Source organism: Pseudopipra pipra, chromosome 22 (genome assembly GCF_036250125.1).
Source record: "Pseudopipra pipra isolate bDixPip1 chromosome 22, bDixPip1.hap1, whole genome shotgun sequence".
Taxonomy (NCBI): Eukaryota; Metazoa; Chordata; class Aves; order Passeriformes; family Pipridae; genus Pseudopipra; species Pseudopipra pipra.
Window position 1 is genome coordinate 7400190 of NC_087570.1, and position 27846 is coordinate 7428035.

The 27846-nt window shown below is 55.4% G+C and overlaps 1 protein-coding gene across 11 annotated transcripts; it reads left to right on the forward strand.

Moving 5' to 3' along the window:
* On the forward strand, positions 1-27846 carry ARHGEF10L (Rho guanine nucleotide exchange factor 10 like). 11 transcript variants are annotated; one of them, XM_064678864.1, is made up of 30 exons: positions 1-138; positions 6358-6442; positions 7547-7738; positions 7848-7875; positions 10843-10928; positions 11027-11110; positions 11343-11512; positions 11920-12036; positions 12833-12941; positions 13257-13349; positions 14112-14218; positions 14790-14867; positions 14942-15121; positions 16337-16453; positions 16543-16635; positions 16855-17028; positions 17526-17671; positions 18035-18049; positions 18223-18407; positions 18854-18969; positions 19282-19409; positions 19541-19641; positions 20445-20566; positions 21024-21110; positions 21221-21447; positions 21536-21690; positions 23055-23200; positions 24386-24560; positions 26091-26213; positions 26293-27846. In XM_064678864.1, the coding sequence occupies exons 2-30, from the start codon at positions 6406-6408 to the stop codon at positions 26781-26783; spliced, it is 3882 nt and encodes a 1293-aa protein (XP_064534934.1). In that variant the 5' UTR covers positions 1-138; positions 6358-6405; the 3' UTR covers positions 26784-27846. The 11 variants fall into 11 exon arrangements, with proteins under 11 accessions (XP_064534934.1, XP_064534933.1, XP_064534937.1 ...); XM_064678863.1 differs by lacking the exon at positions 1-138 and adding an exon at positions 690-801; XM_064678858.1 differs by lacking the exon at positions 1-138 and adding an exon at positions 3951-4657.

Below are 27846 nucleotides of genomic sequence, written 5' to 3' on the forward strand. Positions count from 1 at the left end.
AGGCTTGTTGGGCTGGTTTGGAGCTGGAAAAATCCCGACAGCTCCGGAGTTTGTTTGCAAGGGGCGTTTTCCAGCAGGGCCGGGCCCTGTGCCGGCAGAAAATTCCTTCCCAGCCTGGAAAACATGGATGTGAAATAGGTAAAATGGGAGTATTTTATATCAAGGATATCGAATTTAATTAAATCCGTGGGTGGGCTCTTCCTGCTGCCTGAAATTCCCTTTTTTTGGGGGGGGGTGTATATTGTATTTTGGGTGGAGTTTTTGGGATGTTAAGGTGGGGGGGAATAACTTGGAATGGGAATGTGGAGCTGCGTTTTCGGCCGGCAGCGGGTGGTTTGGAGGTCAAATATCCCGGGAAAAATCGGCTTTGCCCGGAAACTTTGGGCATTTTGGGCTATCCCTGGGCGTTTGGGCCTCTCCCGCTCCTTGTTTTTCCCCCGCTGGAAGCGAGGGGGTTAACGGGATGCTCCAGGCGGAGGCGATCAATCCCGGTTTAGCGGGATTTGGGAAGCGCTGCCCGGGAAGAAGAGCAGGAGGAGGAGGAGGAGGAGGAGAAGGAGGGGGAGATGCTGCCCAAAATCCCGGCATCCCTCGCTCCAGCCGCTGGAGCGCCGGGCCGAGCTCCAGCCGGGCTCCGGCGCCGGGATTTGGGACTCGCGGGGGTCCGGGGGGAGCCCCCGCCCCGGGCATCCCACCCAGGGGCGCCTCGGGAGCGGCCCTCGCCGGCCAGGGGGGTTCTCCCGGGAATTCCCTCCCTGCGCGGATGTGGATACAAAGGCGGAGGAGCCGCGGCCTTCCCAGGTCAGCAAATTCCCGTTTTCCCTTCTGCTCGCCCCCCCAGATCCGTGGATCCAGCCAGGAATCCCTGGATAGCCGTGTGTCCGTACAGAAATCCATAGGTTATCCCAGAATCCCGCGGCGGGAGGACACCCTTCGCTTCCCGCGGCCATCCCCGCCTTTATTATCCACCGAAAATTCCCGGCAGTTTGGGTTCATTCTGTACAGATAAGGGAAAACAAGGAATGGGGGACGGAAATCCCCAGGAATACCCACCCACCTCATCCCACCCCCCTTCCTGCCCTTTTCTCGTCCCGTTTTTTTCCCAGCTCGTGAATCCCTCCCGTGTTTTCCCAGCTGGGAATTGCAGCACCTGTGGGAAAACTGAGTTTTAGGGAGGTGGGAGCGTCCTCTGGGATAATTTTGGCAGGAAATAATGGCATTTATCCCTATTATGGCGATTTTTTGGGATATTGATTGCGTTGGGGTGCAAGTTGGGAAGGGGCTGGAATATTTTTTCCCACCTTTTGCACCGCTTTGATTTATTTTTTAATTAATTAATTGTGTCTTAGGGGAACAAAACAGTTGCAAAGAGCAGGTTTTTCCCAAAAATACCCGGAAAAATATACAGAAAATGTCTTTTTAGGGTAAAAATCCCAATATTTTATCAAGTGCTTGAATAGGTGTTTGGAAAACAAGGAGAAAAATTAGGGATATTAGGGGATATTAGGGAAGGATGAGCTCAAATCCATTGGTGCCATCACCTGATGCTGATTTTTGGGCAAAGTCAGGTGGGTTTTCGGCAGAAAAAGGTGATTTTTTGGCAAAATAATTTGGGGTTTGGGCAAAATAAGGTGCTTTTTTTTGCAAAATAAGGCGATTTTATGCAAAATAAGGTGGGTTTGGGGCAAAATAAGGTGATTTTGTACAAAATAAAGTGATTTTATGCAAAATAAGGTGATTTTGGGGCAAAATAAGCTGGGTTTGGGGCAATGTAAGGTGATTTGGGGGTGAAATAAAGTGACCCCAGAGCACTGGCAGGAGGAAAAAACACTTCCAAAGGGTGGGAGAGGTTTTAATGTGGAGCTTTGCAATAAAGCAAACTCCAAATTATTGGGAATTTTGACCTGGAAACAATAATGGGGGGAAAAATCATCCATTATTTCTTTTTTCTGAGGCTTTTTTATTGGTATTTCTGGTTCAAATTCTTCTCCTTTCAAATTCCTTCCCGGGGTAGTTTTGCAGGGGATGAACTTTGTAAAGTGGGGATTGGGATAAACGTGGAATTAGGGAGTCTTTCGGCAATAAATGGCTTTTTTCCTGGATTTTTGAGGTCTCTCTGCGAGAAATCTTTGCAGAAAGGACTTTAATTTTTCCTATTTAAGGGCTATAAATGTGATTGTTCCTGACTTTCCCCTGGTTTTCCTTTTATCCCTGTTTCTCATGGCATGAGCTGGACCAGGGATGGATTTTTTCCAGCTCATCGGTGGCTTTGAAAATGCAAAGCAAAGGAAAACAGTGGCACTTTTCCAGGTCATGGGATTGTGAGCTGGAATATTTGTGGGATATTTGCCTGGAAAAGCCACTTCAAGGGAAAACAGGGAAAAAAGCTTTTTCTATAAGTTGATGCCTTTCCAGGAGTTTATTGAAAATCTACTCCCAAAACTGCCCTGGATTTTGAATTTTGATGGAATTTTTTCGGTGACAAACTCTTCCTTTTGCAGCTTTTTCTGGGAAAAACCTTTTTTTTTTTTTTTGATTTTGAGGAAGAAATTCCATATTTTGCCTTTTTTTTAGGGCCCCCCCATGGTTTTGCTGTCATTTCATTCCCACTGCTCCTGGGGCTGCCCCTTGTTCCCACCTTTCTCAATCCCAACCACATCCCAACTCCTGATCCAGGGGATTTTTGAGGACCCTGGGTAATTTTTCCCCCCTGGAGCTCTCACTGACACCCTCAAACCTGCCCAGTTTATTCCTTGGAAAACTGGGAAATAAAACCTTTGGCCCCGAAATCTAATTAGAGATGAAAAAACTTCCTTTGCTGTAAATATTTGCTGCTTTTTAAAGTTACTTTTGTTCATTTTTAACTGGTTTTTAATTTGAAAATGATTTTTCATTTCAGAGTTGTTTTTGTCTTTGAGTTATTTCCAGTCATAAATGATTTTTTTTATTGTTTAAATTACTTGAGGTTATTTTAATGTTTGAGTGATTTTGATTTTAAAATTAGTTTTCAATGCAAATTTTATTTTTCAATGTAAATTTTCCCCCAACCTATATCTTATTTTTAAATGTAAATTCTGTTTCCCATTTAAACTTTGTTTTCCCATTTAAACTTTGTTTTCCCATTTAAACTTTGTTTTCCCATTTAAACTTTGTTTTCCCATTTAAACTTTGTTTTCCCATTTAAACTTTGTTTTCCCATTTAAACTTTGTTTTCCCATTTAAACTTTGTTTTCCGGTTTAACCTTTATTTTCCAATTTAATTTTTACTTTCCCATTTATGTCTCCATTTAATTTTTCTCAATTTGTTCTTTATTTTTTATCTTTCTAAATTTAATTCCCTCTTTTCCATTTTTAATTTTTTTTTTAATAATATTTTACTTATTATTTTAAAAGATTGGGAGTTAGGGGTGAAAACACCCCTGTTTTCCTCCTCCGTGGACTCCTCCCATCCCAGGGAGTGGAAAAAACCTGAATTAATTCAATTTTTATCAAATTTTAGTCAATTTTTATATCAATTTTTATCAAGGTTATGGTGGAAAATCCCCCTGGGATGTGGGAATTAATGTGGGATGTGACCTGCAGGAATTAATGTGGAAAAGGGGGAGAACCTTGGGAGAGAAGAGCTAATTTGGATTCCTCCCCACCCCCATCCCTTATAAATAACTCCAAGTTATTTATCCCGCGGGATGAGCGCGGTGGGATGGGCAGAGGGGCAGATTCCCAGGGCAAATCCTGTTGGAATATCGTCCATTGTTCCTCCTTGGCTTCCCAAAGCCCTTCATGGGGGGATGGGAGAGCCCTGGGAAGGGAGATCCTGGATCTGGGATCCTTCCCGAAGCTGGGCCCTGTTCCCACCAGCTGGGCCCTGTCGCTCCATGGCCTGGCTAAAAATATCCCCCTGAATCCCGGGATCAGGATGGGGCCCAGCACATGGTCCTGCTCTTCTGCCTTTATTTAGGCCCAGCTCGATTTATTCAGGCCCAGCTCGATTTATTTAGGCCCAGCTCGACTTATTTAGGCCCAGCTCGATTTATTTAGGCCTGGCTATATTTATTCAGGCCCAGCTCGATTTATTCAGGCCCAGCTCTGTTTATTTAGGCCTGCCTTGATTTATTTTCCCTCCCCGCTCCGGGTGGGAAGGAGCCGGAGCTGCTGCCCCCAGGATGCTCCTTCCCACGGAGAGGCCCCAGCAGCTCCTTGAAATCCGGACTTCCAAGGATGATGTCGCATCCCAGCGTCCTTCTGGGATCCTCTCACATCCCCAGGCCCTCCTTGGATTGTCCCGCTTCCCGTTTTTCCGCTCCCGGTTTATTCTGAGGGATCTCCCTGGCAGGGCGGCTCATCCCCACTTGCTTTCCCCTCATCCCCTGGGATGCATTTTGCTCCTGGGATGTTCCTTTTTCATGGAAAACGATGCAGAATGGCCTTTCAAACCCAATCCAAGAGTTGTTTTGGAGTCCTGGGAGCTGGAAAAAGAACCAACCAGCCTTGGGATAAATTGGGCTTTGGGATGGGAGCTTATGTCAACTGGCAAAATGGGAAGTGACCTTTTCCCGCCCGGCCGGATAAATTTGGGATGGAGCCGCAGCACATCCGCCTCCCACTGCCCTCATCCCACGGGGAAGCCACCGGATTGCTGGAAGGACGGATCAAACCAGTAAGGAAACTGGGGTCGGGATGAATCCCGCAGCAGCTCTTTCCCAGGGTTATTTTTCCCAAGGATTAAGGATTCCAAACTTGCTTTGCTTATTTTTCTTGCAGAAATAAGGGATGTTTTTTTCCCTGTGCTCCTCAGCTCCGTGGCAGCTCCTGCTTCCCTCTGGATCCATGGCTCAGGTGGTGCCATGTCCAGAGGGATAAAACCTGGAGCTTGGAAAAGGGGGAAAGCTGGCAATATCCTGCTCCCAGGCTGGTGGGAAGCAGTTGGGTGACGTGGGAGCTGTTCTGAGCACCAGGAAAAGAATTCCAGGAAGAAAACAAACCATCCCTGGGTCCCTCTCCCAAATAAATCCCAGTTAACGTGTTTACAGAGACAAGGGGCTTGTTGGAAAAGTGGCTGGAAAAGTTCTTGTGGTGGGTCAGGGAGGGGAAAAAGGGATTTATTCCTATTTTTTGTGGCTGGAAAAGGGTCAATTGGGATTTGGCTCCGTCTTTTGGGGGGGTTTGGATCAGGATGGGGTTGGGATTGCTGAGCACTGGGAATCTGGGGGGTCACACCCTCAGCTCGGGCACCTGTCGGGGGTTTAGAGCCCATTTTCCAGCAGGAAATGGGAATCTGGGAGGTGATCCCAGACCTCAGCACCCTCCTGGTCAGCTCCAGACACACAGATATGTGTTTCTATTATAATTCTTCCAATAATTGTCATTATTTCTATATTTTGATCTCTCTCAGTGGCCCTGGAGCTCCGTGAAAACCCAAACCTGGAGCAATTGCAGCTCTGCATTCGTATTTATTACCATTCCTATAATTATTATCATCATTACTATAATTACCATTATTATAAAGATAATTTGGTATTATTTTATATATTTTTATATCTCTCTGTGGCCCTGGAGCTCCATGAAAACCCAAACCTGGAGCAATTCCAGCTCTGCATTTATATTATTATCACTATTATCATTATCATCATTATCATGAAATTTTAGGATTATTTGATACGTTTTCCTGTCTCTCTGTGGCCCTGGAGCTGTTTGTCCCACCTGGGGCAGTTCCTCCCACCCTGTGCTGCAGCTCCAAGGGATTTTGGTCCGGGGGGAATAAACAAATCCTAAATAAACAGATCTTAAATCATCTTAAATAAATAGATTAAATCAACAGCTCCTTTGTTTTGGGATCACCCCTGGCTTTGGGCCTCCGCTTATCCAGCATTTCCCAGGGAAAATGGGGGAGAAACCATCTCTTGGGGGGGGTCATGACTCCTTGGAGCAGGGAGGCAGCATCCGTTGGACATCCTGCTTCCAGCAGGACCAAATTCCCCGGATTTGGCCCCATTTTCCCCTTTCCAACCTCTCAGGTGATGTTTTGTTCCGCTCCATCATCCCTTGGGAATGGGGGTCCCTGCTCTGACCTTCCTTCTCCTCCTGGTGACCTTCCAGGGCGTCTCTGGTTTCGGGAGCGGATGAGCCATCGATCCCAGGGAGGCTCCTTGGCACTTCCCGCCCCCAAGACCTTCAATCCTGCAGGATTTGCCATCCATGGGATAAATGTTCCATGCCAACCAAGCCCTGGGAGCAGCTCCTGCTTCCTTGTGAGGTTTTGCAGCAGCTGGAGCTGGATCCCTCACACCTGGAGGCTCCCAGGGATGGATCTGGGGGGCTGAGCTTCCTTTTCAACCCATTTTTCCTTCTCTCCCGCAGGAGAAAGTCGGGGAAGGGCCTGGGCGGAGCATCCGGAGCCCCCTCGCCATGGCCTCGTCTGAGCTGCCCCCCCAGCCTGCAGTAGGTACTGTCACCCCTCTGGAGCTGGGAGCTTTGGGAAGGGGACCCCTATCCTGGGGAAGAAAGGGGGGGGTGTCCTGCTCCAGCTGGAGCCTCTTGGAATTCTGAGAACGCTCAGGGCTGTTGGATCTTGCAGTTCTGTGGGGGTGAGGCTCTTTCTTCCATCCCCCCTCCATCCCTTTTCCATTCCTGTTTTTTTTGGGAGGAGGGCCCCTATGCTTGGGCAGAAAGGGGGGTTTGTCCTGCATATCCCAACAGGAGCCTCTTGGAATGGTGAAAACACTCAGGGCTGTTGGATCTTGCAGTTCTGGGGGGGTGATGACTCCCTTCTCCACCCCCCCTTCTCCATCCCCATCTTCCCTCCTCCCTCCACCCCTTGCTGGCGTATCCTGAGTGAATCCCACCTTTTCCATCACCTCCCTCTTCATCTCCCCGTTCCTGGGGGACCCTGAGTGACACTGGATCCCCCCATTCTCCATCCTTCCCTCACTTCTCCATCCATCCCCCCTCTCCTCCATCTGCTCCCCTTCTCGATCCCCTCCTTGCTGGGGGACCCGGAGTGACATTGTCTCCTCCTCCATCCTTTCCCCGCCTTCTCCATCCATCCATCTATCCCTCCATCCATCCGTCCATCCATCCGTCCACCCATCCATCCATCCGTCCATCCATCCGTCCACCCATCCATCCATCCGTCCATCCATCCATCCATCCATCCATGTCCCCCTTCTCCTCCATCTCCCCTCTTTTCCATCACCTCCCTCTCCATCTTCTCCTTCCTGGGCGTGACCCTGAGTGACACCGTGTGCCCCCCTTCTGCATCCATCCCCTCCTTCTGCATCCATCTCCCCTCTTCTCCATCTCCCCTCTCCTCCTTCCCCCCTGCTCCTCCTTCCCCCCCTTCTCCATCCCCTCCTTTCTGGGGGACCCGGAGTGACATTGTCTCCCCTTCCATCCTTTCCCCCCCTTCTCCACCCATCCCTCCCCCCATTCCATCCCTCCTTGTCCTTCTCCTCTATCTCCCCCTTCTCCTTTTCCCTCCATCCCCCTCTTTCCCTCCATCTCCCCTTCCCCCCTTTCCCCCCATCCCGGTGCCGTGTCCCCGCTGCAGGAGCCGCGGTGCCCCCGGAGCCGGTGGGCGTGGTGCCCGCAGCGGGGGAGGACGTGGGTGAAGCCTTTGCCTTCGAGGACAGTGAGGAGGAGGAGGAAGAGGAGGAGGAGGAGGATCCCGCGGCCCATCCCGGCGGGGCCGTTGTTCTCCGGGCCCCCCCGCGCCGGCGGCGTGGGACCAGCTCCGAGGGGGGTGAGAGCGCAATTCCCGACATTCCCGCCGTGTCCCTGATGTCCCCACGTTGTCCCTGATGTCCCCTGTGGGTGCCAACACAGCCTCTCTTTGCTTTTCCTCTCCACAGAGGGGCTGGTGCCAGAGACCCCAGAAGGGTAAGTGGGGTTTTGGTGGGGTTTGGCGGGGGATTGGGGGGATTTGGGAGGGTTTTGGTGCAGTGTTGAGTCCCCTGAAGGATCTTTGGGGTCTGTCCCCTCTGTCTGATGTCTCAGCTTGGTGCTGTGCCTCAGTTTCCCTGACTTCTCCCCATTGCAAGGGCAGGTATCCCTGGGAATTTGGGGTGCAACCCCCAGCCCTGGGGATCTGTGAGGGCTTTGGTGGGGTTTTGGGGGGAGTTTGGGGGGTTTTGATGTGGTTTTGAGTACCCAGAAGGATTTCTGGGGTCTGTCCCCTCTGTTTGATGTCCCAGTGTCTCCATGTAACAAAACAAAACGTTTACTGAGGGAGGGCAGGATAGAAAAAACCAAACTCCTCCTTCTGAGTTATTATAACTTCAAAATTAGGAGGCTTCAGGTGAAAAGGTGTGGAAAAGAAAGTAATAGCATTTTACTAACGTACATACACATATATGTGTATATATATGTGTGTGTGTGTGTATATATATGCATATATATGTGTGTATATATATGTATATATATGTATATATATATATACACACATAACAAAACAGACCGAGCTACAACACTGTAACTGAAGCTTTCCCCTCCACAATTCCGTGTTTTCTGAATTTCTGAGTTTCTGCCTCGGCACAGTTACAGCCGTGGACAGCAGGGGGCTGTTCCCGGGGGCTGCGGCGGCACAAAGGGATTTCCCTGGCAAACAGGGCTCCCCGGGATGCCGAAAATGGCAGGAAATTCTCCAAACGGCATCGGTGTAGATCAGCCAGAGAGCAGCTCTTTACTGAAGGCCTCGAGGTGCACACGAGTGTCCCGAGGTTTTACCCGGATTTTCCCATTTTCTAGTTCTAATCCACCCAATCTGAGAACTGTCCACCCCCGGATCCTCCCCCCTGGCACGGCCTCCCGGGAGTTGAATCGGAGGTCTCAAGACCCTCCTTCTTCCTCATCTCCCTCCTCCTCACAGCCTTGTCTGTGGAGCTCTGCCGAGGTTCCTGAGCCTGCCAGCTTGCTTTGGCTGCAGGGATATCTGATTTTTCTGGTCCAGGGGCACCTGTCCCAAACAAGATGTGCTTGCTTGAGTCCCTTCCCTTGAGAAGAACGTTAAACAAAACCTGCAGAGTTTAGGAAGTTTGATATGAAGCATGAGAACGGGGTTTGGTAGCTGCCAGCTGCTGTTCTGAGGCGGGAGGGAACTTGATGGGCACACTAAAAACCCGGATTTAACACAAATCTTACAGATTCCAGGGCATCTCCCACGGGGCACCGAGGGAGCTCCCTCCTGGCAAACAGGGCTCCAAACATGGCACAAAGGGAGCTCCCTCCTGGCAAACAGGGCTCCCACAGGGCACAGGGGGAGCTGCCCCCTGCTCTGGGGGCAAACAGGTCTCCCAATCTTTCCAAAGGGAGTTCCCCTCCACTCCAGCTGTGGATGCAATCCTGGCTCGGCTCTGAGCCCCTGGGCTGGGGAAGGGGGGCCCGTGGGCAGCAGGAGCAGCAGGAGCAGGCAGGGGGCAAGGAGCCAGCGGGGAAGGGGTGGGTGGGCAGAGGTGGGGCACAGGCAGGTTGTGTCCCCGAGCTGTGCCCTGTCCCTGAGCTCTCCTATGTCCCAGAGCTCTCCCTGTCCCAGAGCTCCCCTGTCCCAGAATTCCCATGTCGTAGAGCTCTCCCTGTCCCCGAGCTGTCCCCTGTCCCAGGGCTCTCCCTCTCCCAGAGCTGTCCCCAAGCTCTCCTGTCCCAGGGCTCTCCCACACAGCCTGTGCCCAGCTGGCAGGGTCAGGCAGGTTTAACTCCCCTCACCCCTGTTCTTTTCCAGAGATATCCCGCTTTCCCCCCTCGGCCTGGTGCCCTGTTTTGGCCACATGAGCTGTTCTGTGCCCAGTTCAGATCCTCGCCCGGGGAGCCCCACCTTTGCAGAGAGAACCATGAGCTGTTTTTCCCCAGGACAGTCATTCAGGCCCGAGCTAGAAAAACAGGGAAGCCTGATGTTTGTCTTGTCCCAGCAAGAGATGTTTGTCTTGTCCCAGCAGAGGCTGTTGGGGTGGAAAATTCACCAGGAAGTGTGAGACCACAGCACTGGGCCTGGGGCTGAGCCTCAACTGCCCTGACCTCTCCCCTTCCCTGCCAGAGGGGCTGCAGGCAGGGGAGCCCCAGGGTTTTGGCATGCACCTGCAGCCCTTGGGGGGTGGGTTTGAGTTCCCTGAAGGATCTTTAGGGTCTGTCCCCCCTGTTTGCTGGCCCAGCCTGGTGCTGAGCCTCAGTTTCCCCAACTTCTCCCCATTGCAAGGGGAGGGATCCCTGGGATTTTGGGGTCCAGCCCCCCAGCCCTGGGGACCTGTGAGGCTTTGGGGTGGTGGGGGCTTCCTCCAGCCCCCAACTGGAGGAGATGGGGGAGAAGCCCCTTGGGATGGTGTTCGAAGGGGCTGGTTTCCTCCTTGGCTGTGGATTTGGGGGGAAAAGCTGGAAATTTGGCTGCAGGGAGGGCTTGTCCCCCCGGCAGAGCAGGAACAGTGTGTGGGGAAAGGGACAAGACCCTACCAGGAATGGGGGGGACCCTCTCCCTGTGCTCCCCAGTGCTGGCACATCCCCTGCCCTGCAACAGCACGTGGACTGAGGCTAAAAAAGCCAGTTTTGGGTGTTTTGCATTTTCTCTTGAGTGGTCATCGGGACCCTCTGGTGTGACCCTGAGACCTGGGACCCCCAAATCCATGAAGAAGGAGATGGGGGGAGGGGGGACAAGCTTTATTTTGGGCCTGTGAACCCCTGGAATGGGAACAGAGGTGGGGAGGGGCTTGGCTGCACCCAATCCCAAGGGATTTACACCCAATCCCAAGAGATGCATTTGCACCCGATCCTGGGGATTTACACCCAATCCCAAGGGATGGATTTGTACCCAATCCCAAGGGATTTGCAGCCTGGGATGCTCCCTGACCCCCTTCCCCACAGGGCCCCGGTGAGGATGAGCAATGGGGAGGCCGGGGGAGACCCCCCCGTGCGCACCCAGACCTGGAAGCGGGAGAGCATCTGCCGAGGTGGGTCCAAACGCTGGGACAAACCCCCTGCCGAGGCTTGGGAAGGGTTTCTCCAGCCTGGGTGCTGAGCAGGTCCCGGGGGGGTTTGTCCCCCAAAGGTGAGCGGTTTTCCTTCCCGGAGGTGGAGGACGACGTGATCTACGACGACGTTCCCTGCGAAAGCCTGGATGCCGAGCAGGATGGTAGGGATAGACCTTCCCCCTCCCTTTCCCAAGGACTAGGAGCCCGTTTTCCAGCTCTGGATAAACTCAGGGAAGGAGAAAGCCATCCTCAAAGAGGATGTGGAGTGGGATGACTGTGGGAAAACCAGTGGGATTGGGAGGGAGATGCGAGGGTTTGGTGTGTCTCCTGTGGGTCCCTGAGGAAGGGAATTTGCCTTCCTGTAAGGAAAAGGAGCCGGATTTTCCTTGGCAGGAGCAGGGAGGGAGCGGAGCCTGATCTACGAGGAGGTGCAGCGGGGAGAGGGCTCCCGGATCAGCGAGGATTTGGGCTGGAGCTCCAGCGAGTTCGAGAGTTACAGCGAGGACTCGGGGGAGGAAACCAAAGCTGAGCCCACCAAGCACCGAGCGTCCTTCCAGCCCAAGGTAACCCTTGGATCACGCCTTTAGGACCATTATTCTTGTTTTTCCCTGGGTTTGCTTGTCCAAAGGCAGTGGAGCACCAAGCCCAGCTGCTCCCGTGGCTGGTGACGTGAAGGATGCTGCGGCTCGGCCCCCAACTCCGGGGGGTTCGTTTCTTTCTGTTCTCCTTCCTTCCCTTTTTCAGTTTTTCCCCTTTTCCTTCTGCATTTGGGCCCTGCTGGAGCCTGGCTGCTGCTTTGCCCTGCGCTCGCTCCCTGCCCCGCTCTAGCCTAGCCAGGCTTTTGGGATGGTGCTGCCTGGGCCGTGCTGCTCTGGGGGGATTTCTGCTCTTTGTTTGGTTTTTGCTGCTCACCTGGATCTCTTCTCTGCCTCCTCCTCCTCCTCCTCCCGCCTGGTTTGCTTGAGCTCAGCTTTCTCCAGACCTGAATAGACTAAAGGAGAGATACGCCAGGACTAAGAGGGACATCCTGGCTTTAAGAGTTGGGGGGAAGGACATGCAGGAGCTGAAGCAGAAGTACGATTGGAAGGTACTGTCCCTCCTCCATCCCTCGTCCCTTCTCCCCCAAATTTCCCAGGAGAAGTCAAAAAACCTCATGGAATTTATCCAGGCTGAATTCATCCCATTTCATCCCCCCAAAAAGAGGAACAAATTCAGTGAAGCACCTCAAAGCTGCCTCTCATGTCCATCTGTCTTGCAGCTCCCCGTCCTCCAGCTTTCCCAACCGTTGGATTTTGGGGTGTTTCCTTGTTTTTAAGGGGCGTTCGGACGGCGCCGGGTTTCCCACGGGATAGATGGATCTGACAAGGTTTTTTTTTCCCCTGATCTGTGGTGGAAATCAGGTGGGGAAGGAGATTTTTGGGAGAAACTTAGTGCAAAGCCTTTCCCAGCCCCAGACCATCCAGGTATTTCCTGGCTGGAAGTTTGGGCTGAAACGCTGTGATTTGAGGTGTGAAAGGCCGACACTTCCCCCCCTTTGCTGTCCCCCACATGAAATCCCTGCACAAGGAGGGGATGGATGTGCTCCTGCCTCCCTTCCCTCCCTCTGCTTCGCTTGGCTGCATGATCCCGCTTTGCCGGCGCCTGCTTGCACGTGGCCACATCCCTATGGATGGGGCACAGGACGGAGCATCCATGGGCCTTGGATATGTGCCTCTTCTTCCTGCTGCATGGGAAAACGGGGATGATGCCCGAGGGGACGGTGCCTCTGCATCCGGATCCGGAGTGGGGGATGATGCCCAAGGGAAGGACACGGCTCCGTCTGGATCCGAGATGGGATCCCGGTGCTGCCTGAGCCTCCCGATCCCTCTCCTCCCCCTCCCCAGATGACCCAGCTGATGAAAGCGGCCAAAAGCGGCACCAAGGACGGTTTGGAGAAGACCAAGATCGCGGTGATGAGGAAGGTGACGTTCCTGCACCGGAAAGAAACCCCAGGTGAGCGGGAAAAGCAACCCCCCCCTTCCCTTTCCAGTGCCAAAAAAGCCTTTTTTGAGGGTATTTTTAAAAATAATCACCAGGAACCCCCATCCCTTTCAGCATTTCCTTTATTTCCCATTTATTTTTTTGCATTTTAATCTTTTCTTTGACTGTTTTCCACTCTTTGCATCCCTGTGCAAGCTCAGTCCCTTCGGCTCCTCCTGGCTCCGTATCCCTTCGGGAGCGCCCCTGGGTGTCCTTGGGCACAGAGCAGGATCTTCCCGGGAACGCCGAGTTTGGGGGGGTTTTCCTGACTTTCCTGCTGTCACGTAGGGGATGGGGAGCGGAGGAGGCGGGCGGAGGAGGCGGGAAAGCCGCCGCCTTCCCGCCGGAGCTCGCGGGTGTCCCTGGAGCAGCACGGGGGAGGTACGATCCCGAGGGGCGGCTCCCGCCGGAGCTTCCCGGGGGATCCCGCGTGTGTGTCCCGGCCTGGCTGCGTGTCCCCAACGTGCCTTTGCCTCGCTGGGGTGGGGCTTCGATGCTTCTGGGAGGAGCTGGAGGGATTCCCGTCCCCCGGGAGCATCCCTGGCACATGGGGATGGGGAGAAGGTGGAGCTGACCAGCCGAGGGCGGCGATTTGTCCCAGCCAAAATTAGGGAAGGAAAAAAATTACCCGGCTGCCAACGCCCTCCCCTCCAGCCCGGCCGGTCCTCCCCCTTCCCGGCTATTTATATCTGCCGGGATGGGCCCGGGGTGGAGGGGCCATGTGGAAGCGGCGGCCGTGCTTCCCTCGGGATGCCTCCTTGGCTCGCTCGCCCTCCTCCTCCTCTGCTGCTTCAGCCTCGGGTGAGGGATCCCCGTGCCTTCCCCTTCCCTGGTTTTCTCTGCCTGCTGCCTATGGCTTCTTATTCCCCATTTTCCTTGCTCTGCCTGCCCCTGGAGAGAGGACAAGGGGGCTTTTCCCCCAGCCAGGGGGGGTTTTTGGGAATGGGGACTCTCCTTGTCCTCTCCCTGCTCCCAGCCTGGCTCATCCTGGTGTCTGGTGACTGTGGGTGAGCTCAGGGAGGACGCTGGGATTCAGCTCCAAACCCAAACACACCCCCTGCCACAGAGCCGATGGAGCTCCAGACCCCCAAAAGTTTAAAATCAGGGGGTTTTTGGCATTTTGTGGGGTTTTTTTCCCTGCAGGGGACGAGGAGGAGGAGGACACGGGGTTCCTGGAGGTCACGGTCTCGGACATGAAGCACCCGCCGCCGGAGCTGGGCCCCATGCCTGAGGGGCTGAGCCCGCAGCAGGTGGGGTGGGATGGGTTTGGGGGATCTGGGGGGAATTGGCTCTCCCTGGTCCCGTGACTGAGGAACCAGGGACAGGGCGAGGCAGCACCAAGTGATGCTGTGTCAGCACTTCTGCTCGGGCCTGCACCTCCCCCACCCCGGGCTTTGGGGTGAGGGGATCATGGCTGAGACCCTCATCCCAGTGTTTGGGGTTTGGGACCATCCTGGGGTTTGGGGTTTGGGACCATGGCTGACCCCCCCCCCCCATCCTGGTATTTGGGTTTGGGACCATCCCAGCATTTGGGGTTTGGGACCATCCCAGCATTTGGGGTTTGGGACCATCCCAGTGTTTGGGGTTTGGGATTGGGGGTTTGGGACCATGGCTGACCCCACCACCCCAGTATTTGGGTTTGGGACCATCCCAGTATTTGGGGTTTGGGACCACAACCGAGCCCCCCATCCCAGTATTTGGGGTTTGGGACCATGGTTGAGCTCCTCCTGTCCCACCATTTGGAGTTTGGGACCATGGCTGAGCTCCTCCCATCCCCCCATTTGGGGTTTGGGGCATCCTGACCGATTCCCTGTCCCACAGGTGGTGCGGCGGCACATCCTGGGCTCCATCGTGCAGAGCGAGCGGAGCTACGTGGACTCCCTGAAGCGGATCCTGCAGGTGGGATCCCCGCTCGGGCTCCTCGGGGGTGTCTCCATGGATCCCGGGGCGCTGACGCTCCGGCGCTCCCGCAGGATTACAGGAACCCACTGCTGGAGATGGAGCCCAAGGTGCTGAGCGCCAGGAAGTGCCAGGTGGTGTTTTTCCGGCTGAAGGAGATCCTGCAGTGCCACTCCATGTTCCAGATCGCCCTCGCCTCCCGCGTGGCCGAGTGGGACTCGGCCGAGAAGATCGGGGACCTCTTCGTGGCCTCGGTAGGAAGGGGTGGAGGAGGAGGCTCTTCCCAGAAGGATTGGTGGGGCCTCGGGAGGGGCTGCCCAGGGAGGGGCTGGGACCGTGGAGTCCCCGTCCCTGCAGGGGTTCAGGATGAGCCTGGATGTGGCACTCGGTGCCATGGTCTGGGGGACAAGGCGGGCTTGGGTCACAGGTTGGACTCGATGGTCTCAGAGGTCTTTCCAAACTCAGTGATTCTGTGAAATCCAGGAGAAATCCCCCCACTGTTGTGGGTGGGAGTGGAAGGCTTGGACCAGGTGATTTAAGAAGCCCTGCCCTGGAGTCCCAAGGTGCAGAAAGGCCCCCCCGGCTTCCTCAGCTCCTTCTCCGAGGGGATGAAGCTGGATCCCATCTTAGCCTCAGATTGTGTCACCAGTTTACATGTGAGCAGTTAGAGAGGGGGATTGAACCACTTCTGTCCTGCAGGTTTGCACTCTGGCAAACTGAGGATATTTATGTAAAATGAATTATTTATTATTGCAAACGATCAGACAAAATATCTCGATCAGAATTATTTACTGCCCAATACAAAAGCTAAATCTACTAATGTAGGATAGGATAGAGCATGATAGTAAAGCAATTATTGGAGCAATTATATTAAAGCAAAAAGAAGTAATTATCAAGTAGAGGTTTGATGTAACTCACCCAGACCAATGTTTGTGGGGAGATTTCTTTCTCTCAACCTCGAGGACTGTCCCCACCCGAGGGAGGGATCTCCACACAACCACCCCAAGAAGGGTTATGCTGGAAAACCTCCTGTGTGAGAGTGGCCTGGGTTTTTATAGTAGAACAGTCTGCTGGTCACACATCTCCAGGGCACAGAGCAGCTTATCTGTCCAGTCCTGCTGCCGAGAGCAGGATGTGTTTGGGGTTTGGGGAACCAGGCTGGTTTTAACACAGCTCAACCCCAAAACCCCTCCTGGCAGCAGCAGGAGCTCAGCACAGCCCCCCTGGCTGGGAGCTGGTGGGGTTTGCATTCTCTGCCCGGATTCCAGGCCTGCTCAGGGTGGAACCTGCCCCAGCCACCCCCAAACCCCCCCGGCCCTCCCAGCCACACCAGGGAGTGGGGGGAGGATTTAAGCGACGCAGCTCCAGCCCTGGGGTCCCACCAGCACCCTCAGCATCACCCCAAAAACATGCAAACCCCCACTTCTGGGGGACTCCCACCCCATCCCGGGTCTCCTGTGCTCTCCCAGTTCTCCAAGTCCATGGTGCTGGACGTCTACAGCGACTACGTCAACAACTTCACCTCAGCCATGTCCCTCATCAAGAAGGCCTGTCTCACCAAACCCGCCTTCCTCGACTTCCTCAAGGTCAGCACCACCCAAAGGTGGGCCCATGGTGCTGCTGGGCACCATTTGGGGTGAAAACTCCGTTTTTCCTGGCCTTTGTCCCCCCACAGAAGAGGCAGATGGCCAGTGCTGACCGGGTCACGCTCTATGGGCTGATGGTGAAGCCCATCCAGAGGTTCCCTCAGTTCATCCTTCTCCTGCAGGTATGGGAGGGAGGTACCTGCACCCACCTTGCTTTGCACCCCTGGGACGTGTCTTTGCACCCTTTTTTGGTGTGGGGCACGTTTCAGGGTTGGCAGCTTGGTTGCACCTTTGGGGACCATCCCAAGGACTGTCTTCCAAGCTTTGATTTTGGAGGTGCTTTCGAACAGGGCTGATTTTTCCGGGGTGGTTTTCGTCCCCCCCTCCTTTCTCTTCTCCAGGACATGCTGAAGAACACCCCGAAGGGCCACGCAGACCGTCTGTCCCTCCAGCTGGCCCTCACTGAGCTGGAGACGTTGGCGGAGAAGCTCAACGAGCAGAAGCGCTTGGCCGACCAAGTGGCTGAGATCCAACAGCTCAGCAAGAGCATCAGCGACAGGAGCAGCCTCAACAAGGTGGGTCCTTCAGCCATGGGTGTGTTTTGAAGCTTCCACCTTCCTCTTGGTGTCAGGGGTTTCAGGAAACCTGCTGTCCCTGAAAGGACTTTAATCAAAACCAAGTCTTGGCGTTGGCGCAGGGAAATTCCGGGACGAGCTGCTGGGTCTCATCCCCCTGATTTTGCAACTGTTTGTGTCTAAAAAAAGAACCCCAAGTTCTTGCAACACATCCTGGGCTGGGGATGGCAAAAACCACGGCGGGGCAGCCGCTGGCTCAGCACTGGGATCAGGATTTGGATCCGGGGCATGAAGAGAGAAGGGTGGTTGGACACATGGGGTGCAGAGGGTACAACCTCGGAGCGCGGTGCCTGTCCTGCTCCACAGAACTCGGGACTGTCCGTGCGCCCAGCTGGAGGAAAATCCTTGGAATAATGGAAAACTGCCCCAAATTTTGGGTCAGGAGGCTTCCAGGAGCCCCCAGGCTGAGCCCCCTGCCCACTCCATCCCCTTTGCAGCTGCTGAGCTCGGGGCAGAGGCAGCTCCTGCTCTGTGAGACGCTGACGGAGACGGTGTACGGGGACCGCGGGCAGCTCATCAAGTCCAAGGAGAGGAAGGTTTTCCTGCTCAACGACATGTTGGTCTGTGCCAACATCAACTTCAAGTACGTGCTGGTCCCCCCAGACCCCAAAATCACTTAGTGAAGTGCTGATATACCCAACCCGCCCCGTCCCCACCTCAATGTTTGGCTTGGTGGGATTTTTGGGGAACTACCACAAGGAGGGACAGAACCTTTAAAGGCCACCTCGCCTTGTTTTGAGGAGGAACCCACCTGGTTTGGGGTTTCTCTGCCCCATTCTTGGCACTGTTCATGCCAAGCCTTGGCATTCCTTGGTGCTGGAGTCAGTGCAGGGTCCGGGAACATGCTGGAACCTCAGGGCTTGGTAGAGATTGATGCTGCCAAGGGGAAAACCTTCCTTAAATTCCTCCTAAAACTTCTTTATTAATCCTTTTTCCCCTTTTCCAGGCCGGTGGACGCAGGGTAGGTCCCAACCATGGTCTGCTGTGCTTGTGTGCCCCAGGCTGGGGGTTCAGGCATGGACTGGTGCACGGGGTGGGCTCACAGACGGGGCTTGGCTTGCACGACTCGTGTTTCGGGGCGAGCTGAGGCACCTGCTGTTCATTGACACCCGTTTTTCCCTCTCCCCTCGGCAGAGGCCAACTGGAAATCAGCAGCCTGGTGCCCCTGGGGCCCAAATACGTGCTGAAGTGGAGCACAGCCCTCCCGCAGGTGCAGGTGGTGGAGGTGGGGCAGGAGGGCGGTGCCTACGACAAGGACAACGTGGTCATCCACAACGCCGGCGCCCGCAGACACGCGCCCGCCGGGCAGGCCTCGCACAGTGAGGGCACATCCCGGGATCCCAGGCCGGGAGGGCTGGGGGGGCTGGGATGGAGCATTCCCTCACACCATGACTGCCCAGGGAGGTGATGGAGTCCCCGTCCCTGGAGGTCTTTAAAGAAGGACTGGATGTGGCCCTTAGTGCTGTGGTGGTGTTGGGTCAAAGGTTGGACTTGATCTTGGAGATCTTTTCTGACCTAATTGTCTCTGGGATCCTCCATGGACCTCAATTCTCCATTTTTCCACATGAGAAGTCACACCATGGTCTGCCCTGGGGGTGGTGGAAACATCATCCTTGGAGGGCTTTAAGGAAGGACCACTCAGTGCCACGGTCTGGTTGACATGGTGGTGTTGGGTCAAAGGTTGGACTCAGTCTGGGAGGTTTTTTCCAACCTTACTGATTCTGGGATCTTCTGTGGACCTCAATTCTCCCCTTTTGCTCCCCAGACAAAGTCTACCTGGGGCCACCACGGCTCTTCCAGGAGCTGCAGGACCTGCAGAAGGACCTGGCAGTGGTGGAGCAGATCACCCTCCTCATCAGCACCTTGCACGGCACCTACCAGGTACCTGTGTGGTCCCAGCACTGCAAGGGTGTGGTCTGGGGACAGCCAGCCTGGGGCACCTCCCAGCACCATGGGGCTCCTTGGCACCTCTTTGGGATCTCTGGGCACCTCTTTGGGATCTCTGGGCACCTCTTTGGGATCTCTGGGCACCTCCTGGGGGATCTCTGGGCATCTCTTTGGGATCTCTGGGCACCTCTTTGGGGGTCGCTGGGGACACCTTGGGGATGCCTCCTCTGGAGCCCCACGGATGAAGTTTGGGGGTGGTTCAGGCTGGTTTTGGGGACCCTTCCCCCATGTGTGACTGTCCCCCAGAACCTGAACATGACGGTGGCCCAGGACTGGTGCCTGGCACTGCAGAGGATGGTGAGGGTGAAGGAGGAGGAGATCCACTCTGCCAACAAGTGCCGCCTGCGGCTGCTGCTGCCCGGGAAGCCGGACAAGTGAGTGGGGGGTCCTGGGGGCTCCTCCCACGAGTGGGGGTCCTGGGGGCTCCTCCCACGAGTGTGGGGTCCTGGGAGCTCCTCGCACCCCGAGGGGCTGAAGACCCACCCGGGGGTCTGTGCCCACACAGGTCCGGCCGCCCCATCAGCGTCATGGTCGTGTTCATCACCCCCAGCCCCCTGAGCAAGATCTCCTGGGTGAACCGCCTGCACCTGGCCAAGATAGGCCTCAGTGAGTCACCAGCATTCCTTGGAAAAGCCTGGCTTGGGAGCGGAGAGGGGTTGGCATCGCTCGGAGCATCCCAACCCAAACAGGGCGGGGTGGGGGAAACTTTGGGAGTAAGGTGATGGAGAACATCTTGGAGATTTGCATGCTGGAAATGGTGGGAATGGGGAGTTCCGGCCCCAAATGCTTTGGGATTTGGTGCTCTCGGGTGGGATCTCCGGGCTGGAGACACAAAGGGATGGATTTCTGTCGGCTCTTGTGGCAGCGGTGTCGGGGCTGACCCATTTTCCTTGGAACGGGATGAATGAGGAAGGGAGGAGCCTCCTGCCCCTTCCCAATCCCTATTCCTCTCTAACTCCCTCAGCCACTGCAGCAGCAAAAATAAGTTTAACGGAAGAAAATAAAAAGAATTTAAAATTCTGTTTGAGTGCTTAGATCCCCCTGGGCTGGAATAATTTATGAGTCTCTTGTTTTTTAACAGTTTCTGTTTTGTTTTCCCTTTTTTTTATCCTGGGGGATAATCCTGTATCCATGAGTTAGAAATGAAAACACATTAAAGCCTGATGTGAAGAAACACATCGGGGGTGTTTTTTTGCTTTTCTATATCTGATTTTTGGGACTTTTTTGCTGCTGCCGGAGGTGGTTCCTTGGCTGTGCGCTGCAATAATTGGGAGCACGGGGTGAGGTGTATCCCAAATCCATGGGTAATGGTGGTTTGGGGTTGGAGGTGAGAGCCCTGCACCTCCAGTTATAAATTCTGGGGTCTTCCTGGGGTATTGGTGACCCTCGAGCACCTTGTCTTTCCGCAGGGGAGGAGAACCAGCCGGGCTGGCTCTGTCCCGACGAAGACAAGAAGAGCAAAGCCCCGTTCTGGTGCCCCATCCTCTCCTGCCACATGCCAGCCTTCTCCTCCAAAGCCCTTGATCTGCAGGTGAGAGCCATGAGCAACCTCTTCTCCATCCCCCCTTCCCTTCCCATCCCTCATTCTGGGGAGGAGAGGCCGGGATCCCACAGTGGGGGGGCCAGACGGGGCGTCCCAAGTCAGTCGCAAGGGCACAGAATGGTGCAGCCCACCCTGGAAAGCTGGGAATAGCAGCAGGGCTGTGGCTGGATCCCGAATTTCGGGGTGTCTGCTGCTATCCTGCCTGTGTTGGGGTAATTTGGGTTCTCCATCGCCCCTTTCCCTCCATCTTTTTGGGGGGGAAAGGCAGAAATCCTGCAGTGGACAGGGTGTCCCGAGTCGGTCGCGAGGGCAGAAATTGGTGCAGCCCCCTCTGGAATGCTGGAAATACCAGCGGGGCTGTGGCTGGACCCCCGATTTTGCGGTGTCCACCGCTGTCCTGCCCGTGCTGAGCTAATTTTGGGGTGCTGCCCTGCTGTGTCCCCAGCTCGGAGCCGCAGTTCACAACCCCGTGCAGTCCTCCCTGCTGGGCTTCTCCGCCGTCAGCACGTCGCTGCCGCAGGGCTACCTCTGGGTGAGCCACCCCCCAAAACGGGGCCAAACCCCCCGGCTTTGGGGCATCGTGTCCCCAACAGCCCCCCGTGGGGTCGTGGTGGGCACTGACCCTGCTGTGTGTCCCCCCAGGTGGGGGGTGGCCAGGAGGGCGCGGGGGGGCAGGTGGAGATCTTCTCCCTGAACCGCGCCGTGCCGCGCACCGTCAAGTCCTTCCCGGTGGCCTCCCCGGTGCTGTGCATGGAATACATCCCGGAGCCCGAGGAGGGGGATGCCCCGGGCTGCCAGGAACCCCGAGCCGGCGAGCAGCCCCCCCCAGCCCCTCATCCCACCGTGTGCCTGGGGCTGCAGGACGGCAGGTGAGCCCCCCCTCCCGCTGCCAGCCCGCCCAGCGCCCGGCCCGAGGGCCAGCGCGGCCTCTGCAGCTGCCACCCCTTCCCTCCCCAGCATCCTGGTCTATGGGAGCGTGGACACGGGCACGCCGTGCCTGCTGAGCTGCAGGAGCCCAGGAATGCAGCCCATCCTGTGCCTGAGGCACAGCCCCGAGTTCCTGTTCGCGGGACTGCAGGACGGCTCCGTGGCCGCCTACCCCCGGAGCAACGGTGAGGAGCTTGTTTGGGGGAAACCTCCTAAAAAACCCCCATGGAACGAGAAAGTTCTTTGTGGAATTGGGAGGTTCTCACACCAGCAAAATATGCTGGCCACTGAAATAGTGATAAATCTCCATTTGTCATTTTTTTCCTCCCCAAAATTTCGCCCTTCCCCTCGCAGCCCTGGGCAAGGAAAGGGCTTTTCACTGAAGGCAAGAGGGATTCGTTCTGGGGGGAGAACAGGTGGGAAATGATCCTGCTGAGGGGTTCAGAGGGCAGCAAAGGGTTTGCTTGGGGGCTGCAGGAAGGGCCTGATGATGGGATGTGTGAGGATTTGGAGCTTTTGCCTTGCAAAAATCACCTTTTTGGTGCTATAAATGGCGCTGGTCCCCTCCAACCCCCCCCCACGCAGAGACTCTTTCCTTTAGCAGCTTGAGTTTGGGTTGGTTTGCCCTGGTTCTGGCTCAGGCTGAGCTTCCATCCCTCCCCAGCGACTGCTTGCCTGGGTAAATACCTTTTTTTCATCACTAGAGGGTAGGAAAGAGCCTCAAATAATGTGGAACTTGGCCTATTTTTGGACAAACCGCCTTGTTTTCTCCAAGAACCTGCAGGGAGCAGCACCCAAGTCAACCCAGAGCCACTAAACCCCCTTAAATTGCATTTTTGGGTGCTGCACGTCCCCTTTCCCAAATTACAGCAACCCTGGGAGCCAATTAAAGTCACTTTTAATTGAATTTTGATTGTGTAAATGCACAGTGATGGCAGCAAGCTGCTGGCAGGGCTGCAGGGTGAAGTTTTTAATCTTATCCCTGTTTTTTTGGAAGGCAAAAGCTTCCCTGAAAGAGCTGAAATGAGGATTTGCTGAAAGAGGAATCAGTTGCAAACCCCTGCTGATGGGAGAAGAGGTTGGAGGATCCAAAGGGTTCTTTTATCCATCAGATCTTAGGGTCTGAGTTAAAAAAAAGCATTGGAAATGAAAAAAAAAAGAGAGTGATTATGTATTGAAGCTGCTGGTGGTGGATTCATCCAAATCCACGTTGGATGCTGTTCACAGGGACGCTCCAGAATGGCCCTGGAGTGTCACTTGAAGAGCAAATAAATGGGAAAAAGGGGGATTTTTGGCTTTTCCAACAAGGAACGTGCCTGAGTGCTGCAGGTGGACAGTTGTTCCCTGCTCCAAAGCTGCACGGGAGCAGAGGGAATTTGGAGGGGTTGGAACGGGGGGAATAACCCCCCTTTGGCCTTTGGATTGTGGAATTGGGATCCTTGGAGGTGTGAGGGGTCCCCAGTGACCCCAGCCCACATTCTGGGGGGGTTCAGCTCCACACAAAGCTGATTTTCCTGGTGCTCCCCCTGATCCCATCCCTGTGCTCCAGGGGGGCTCTGGGACCCGGCAGCGCAGCCCACCCGCCTGCCCGTGGGCACCGGCCCCGTCCGTGCCCTGCTGACCCTGGAGGAGACCCTGTGGGCCAGCTGTGCCAACCAGGTCACTGTCCTTGATGCCACCACCCTCCGGGCCCAGGTAGGAGCATCCCCAGGATCCGGGATCTGCATCCCTTGGGAACGGTCAGAGCTCTGGGGCGGGGTTGGAGCCCCCGCTGATCCCCCTGCCCGGGCCCATCCCTGCCCTGCACTGCCCAAACCAGCCTTTTCCTGCTGCTTTCCCTCATTTCTGGCTCCCTTCCCTCCCGTGTTGGATCACAGGAGGGAGGTGCTGAGCCCCCTCCTGCAGCTGCACAACCAGGGAATGCTGCAGAGTCGCTTTTTGCTTTAAAAAACCCCTTTTCTCCCACCTTCATTTCCACATTTAGTGCCCCAACTCGGTTTGCATGTATCAGCTGTCATAAATCCAGCCCGAGGGTGCTGATGGACATGAATTATGCATTGGGGACTGGATTCCTTTCCAGGCTCCCTCTTTATTTATGACAGGAGGGGATTTTTTTTTTTTTGCAGAAGAAGGGGAAAAAAAATAGGGGTGAGGGTTGCTATGGGGTGGTGTAAATAGTGCTGTGGAATAGGGTCTTGGTCTGGGAATAAACCAGCAGGGAATGGATCCCAGGGAGGGTGGGGAATATGGGGAGATCACCTGAAAATCTCTATTCACTCCTGTCTTGGGAAAGGTTTGTTGGGAGGTGCTTCGTGCCCCTTCTGTGGGAAGGGGATCAACCCCAGCTCCTCTTTTTTCACTGTAAAGTAAATTTTAAAGGCCAGGCTGCAGCAGGGATGGGTTTTGATGCCAAGAAGGTGCTTTTCCTGCAGTTTGCATCTCATGTCTGACAGGGAAATGCTCCAGTGGGGAGTCTGGGAAGCAGATGGCCCAATCCATGATTCCCAAGGATCCTGGGGCAGGGAGGCTGAGCCTCTCCTGGCTGGTTTTTGGGGTCGGAGGAAGCAAGAGGGTCTCACCCTGTATTGAAATGGATTTTGCAGATGCATTTGGTCTGGGAAATGAGTCTTTCAGAGAAGGACAAAAACCCTGGAGGGGTGGGAAAGGCTGTGTTACCATCCCAAAAACCCCAGAGGGGTTTGCAGATGGGCTGGTTCCCAGGTGCTCTCCCAGAGCTGGAGCTGCTGAGGAGGGAAGGGAACTCAGGGTCACTCTGGCCCCTCCCTGTGCAGCTTTGGAGCCCCAAAGAAGCTCCTGGAGAGAGCCCAAGCTGCACTTTTGGGGAGCCTCCTTTTGATTTCCTTCTGGGCTTCCCCCCAGCAAACCTTCGAGGCCCACCCCGAGGCCGAGGCCAGCGTGACCCACATGGTGAAGGCGGGCAGTGGGGTCTGGATGGCCTTTGCCTCGGGCTCCTCCATCCGCCTCTTCCACACCGAGACCCTGGAGCACCTGCAGGAGATCAACGTCGCCACCAGGACCACCTTCGTGCTCCCAGGTGAGCCCTGAGCCCCCCTAGCTGCTCTGGCAGTGCCCTGGGGGCATTGCCCTGGCAACTCCTTGTTAAAACAACAACTTGTTAAAATTTATTGTTATATTTAAAATGCCAAAGTCTGACTTTCCCCAAATCAGTCTCAATACTTACGACTTTTTAGAATTTTCAAATCTGTGTTTTCTTTCTGTGAAATGAACAAATTAATTTTGTGCTCTTTGGGGTTGGTTCCCTGCTCTCCAGAAGGACTGGGGAGGAACAGGGTGCTGGGTGAGGCTCTGGAGCTCTGGGCTCTGCTCATGGGCTGCAGAGGTTGAGCTGGTCTGTGCCCCTCTGTGTGTATCCATGAATCCCAGCTTTGCATCTCCATATGTGCACCTTGTCCATGTGCTCCATCCCTGCACACGTGTCCCGTCCCTGTTCCCCATCCCTGTTCCCCATCCCTGTTCCCCATCACTGTGTCCCATGCTTGCACCCCATCTTTGCCCTGTGAATGCCTCTCCTTGCCCCCATCCTTGTCCCTATGCATCCCTGCACCCTATCCTTGTCCCCCCATCCATGACCCCATCCTTGTCCCCTCATCCTTGTCCTCCACCCCTGTTCCCCCCATCCCTGTCCCCCCGTCCCTGTCCCTTCCACCCCTGTCCCTTCCACCCCTGTCCCTTCCACCCCTGTCCCTTCCATCCCTGTCACCCCATCCTCATCCCCCCATCCCTTCCCTCCCATCCTTACCCCATTCCCGCATCCATGCACCCCCCCATTGCCCTGTGCACCCCTTTCCCCCATTTCCCCCCCTCCCATTCCCATCCCTGTGTCCCTGCCCCTCCCTGGGCTGTCCCCTGTTCCCCTGGGAGCTCCATGATCGTGTCGTTGGTCCCGAGGATCCTCCTGTAAATCCCTTTGGCTCCATTTTTTCCCGCTTTTTTAGGGCATGTTCCAATATTCATCACTTCCCTTTCTTCCTGGGCGAGCGAGTGGTGGGGATTAATGCATTTTTGAACTTGTGCTCCTTCATCCTTTTTAAGTTGGCAGGTCATTAATAAAATCCTCCTGGAGGAACCCGGAGTTGCATCTCTGTGGATTTATTGCTGCTCCGAGTCGGACGTCGTGCAGCGCTAAGTCCTGCCCATAAAATATTCACTTCCCATTAGAAGTCTCACTCTTCTCTTTTTTTTCCCCCGCTCTCCTTTTTATTTATGTAGATTTTTAGCCCTTTCCCCACCGTGGAGACCTTCATGCCAAAGTGCTGCTTTGGTTCTGGGGGCTTCCAGAGGCAAAAAAATCCACCAGTGATGGTTTTTTTGGGAGTTTGATGTGAAATTATCCCTCAGCCTCTTTTTTCTTTCTGCTTCCACAGATCAAAACCCACATCTGTGTCACCTCTGCCAGGGCTTGCTCTGGGGGGGCTCCAGCCAGGGCATCATCCTGGGTCTGGGGGCTTCCAGAGGATGTTCTGTGTAAAATCTCCTGCGGTGCTGAATTCTTTGGGAGTTTGATGTGGAGTTCTCCCCGCTCCTCTCTGTCTCCCCTGCCCAGGTCACAAGCACGTGCGTGTCACCAGCCTGCTCATCTGCCAGGGCTCGCTCTGGGTGGGCACCGACCAGGGCATCATCGTGCTGCTGCCCGTGCCCCGCCTGGAGGGGATCCCCAAGATCACGGGTGAGCCCCGGCCCTTCCCCGCCCGGGAATCCCCCGTTCCCAGGCTCGGCTGGAGCCACATCCCCGCGTTCTCCCGCAGGGAAGGGCATGGTGTCCCTCAACGGCCACGGCGGCCCCGTGGAGTTCCTGGCGGTGGCTCTGAGCACGTTGGCCCCCGACGTCCTCCGGGGCGACCGGGACGAGGAGGAGGAGGGGGGCGAGGAGGAGAAAGGCCCGGAGCTGGAGGGGCCTCCCCCGCGGGAGCTGAGGAAGAAAGGGATCCTGCTGCAGTACCGGCTGCGCTCCACGGCCCACCTGCCCGGGCAGCTGCTCTCCGTGCGGGAATCCCCGCCGGGAACGCCGGCACACGCCGAGGAGGACGGGTCCATCTACGAGTTGGCCGACGACCCCGACGTGTGGGTGAGGAGCCGGCCCTGCGCCCGCGACACCCCCCGCAAGGAGATCTCCTCCGTGGCCATCGTGTCCGGGGGCCGCGGGTACCGCAACTTCCGCGGGGACGGCCCGCACAGGGACAGGGCGGGCAACGGCGACAGCTCCCTGCTCATCTGGCAGCTCCCGCTGGCGCTGTAGCATTCCCGGGATGCCAGCCCTCCCTGCTCACCTGGCAGATCCCACTGATGCTATGGCATTCCCGGGATTCCTCACTCGCCCACTGATGTTGCAGCATTCCCGGACCCTCCCACACCCTGCTCATCTGGCAGATCCCGGGATTCCCCCCCATCCTCTCACCTGGCAGATCCTGGGATTTCCTGCTCATCCTGCTCATCTGGCAGATCCCACTGATGCTGCTGCATTCTTGGAATTGCCCCCCAACTGTGCTCATCTGGCAGATCCCGGGATTCCCCCCCACGAAGCTCATCTGGCAGATCCTGGGATTCCCCCCATCCTGCTCATCTGGCAGATCCCGTTGATGCTGCAGCATTCCCGGATTCTCTCCCCACCCTGCTCCCCTGGCAGATCCCACCAATGCTGTGGCATTCCCGGGATTCCCCCCAACCCTGCTCATCTGGCAGATCCCGTGGATGCTGCAGCCTTCCCAGGATTCTCTCCCCACCTTGCTCATCTGGCAGATCCCGGGATTCCCCCCCGCGCTGCTCCTCTGGCAGCTCCGGTTGCTGCTGCAGCATTCCCGGGATTCCCCACCAACCCGGCACCTACCTCAAGCCACCCAACAGCTGCCGGGGGTGGCCCTGCCCCGGGTGCATCACCCGTTATTTTTATAAGGAGGAAAAAACTGAAAAAAATGGGGAGTTTCTTCCCCGAAAACCAGCTGTTTGCATGGAAAGTGGGAATTCCGGGCGGCGGGAGCGGCGCCCTCCCTGCGGGCTGTGGGGGGGCTGCTCCCGGCCCGAGGTGTCCGTGTGTCTGAGTACCCCCTCTATACATTTATATATATATAAATATGTTGTATATTATGACCTGTACAAAGAAGGAATCTGTATATATTGGGACACTGGGAGCGCCAGGAATGGGGGTGGCAGCTCCCAGCGGGTTTTGCCTGGAATAACCACTTCTTCTGGACTGTGACTTGAGGCTCTTTGGTACGAAACCCCCCGGTTTTGGGAGCTGAGGACACTTGGCTTCCAAGGAAAGGAAATGGGGGGAGTGTGGAAATAAATCCCGTAGGAATCGG

Bases quoted from the DNA above. Each gene is read 5' to 3' on its own strand.
- ARHGEF10L (XM_064678858.1), top strand. From the start codon at position 4,577: ATGGAGCCGCAGCACATCCGCCTCCCACTGCCCTCATCCCACGGGGAA. The intron at 11,513-11,919 runs GTAACCCTTGGA...GCTTGAGCTCAG, and splicing joins GAGCGTCCTTCCAGCCCAAG to CTTTCTCCAGACCTGAATAG. The intron at 13,350-14,111 runs GTACGATCCCGA...TTTTCCCTGCAG, and splicing joins CCTGGAGCAGCACGGGGGAG to GGGACGAGGAGGAGGAGGAC.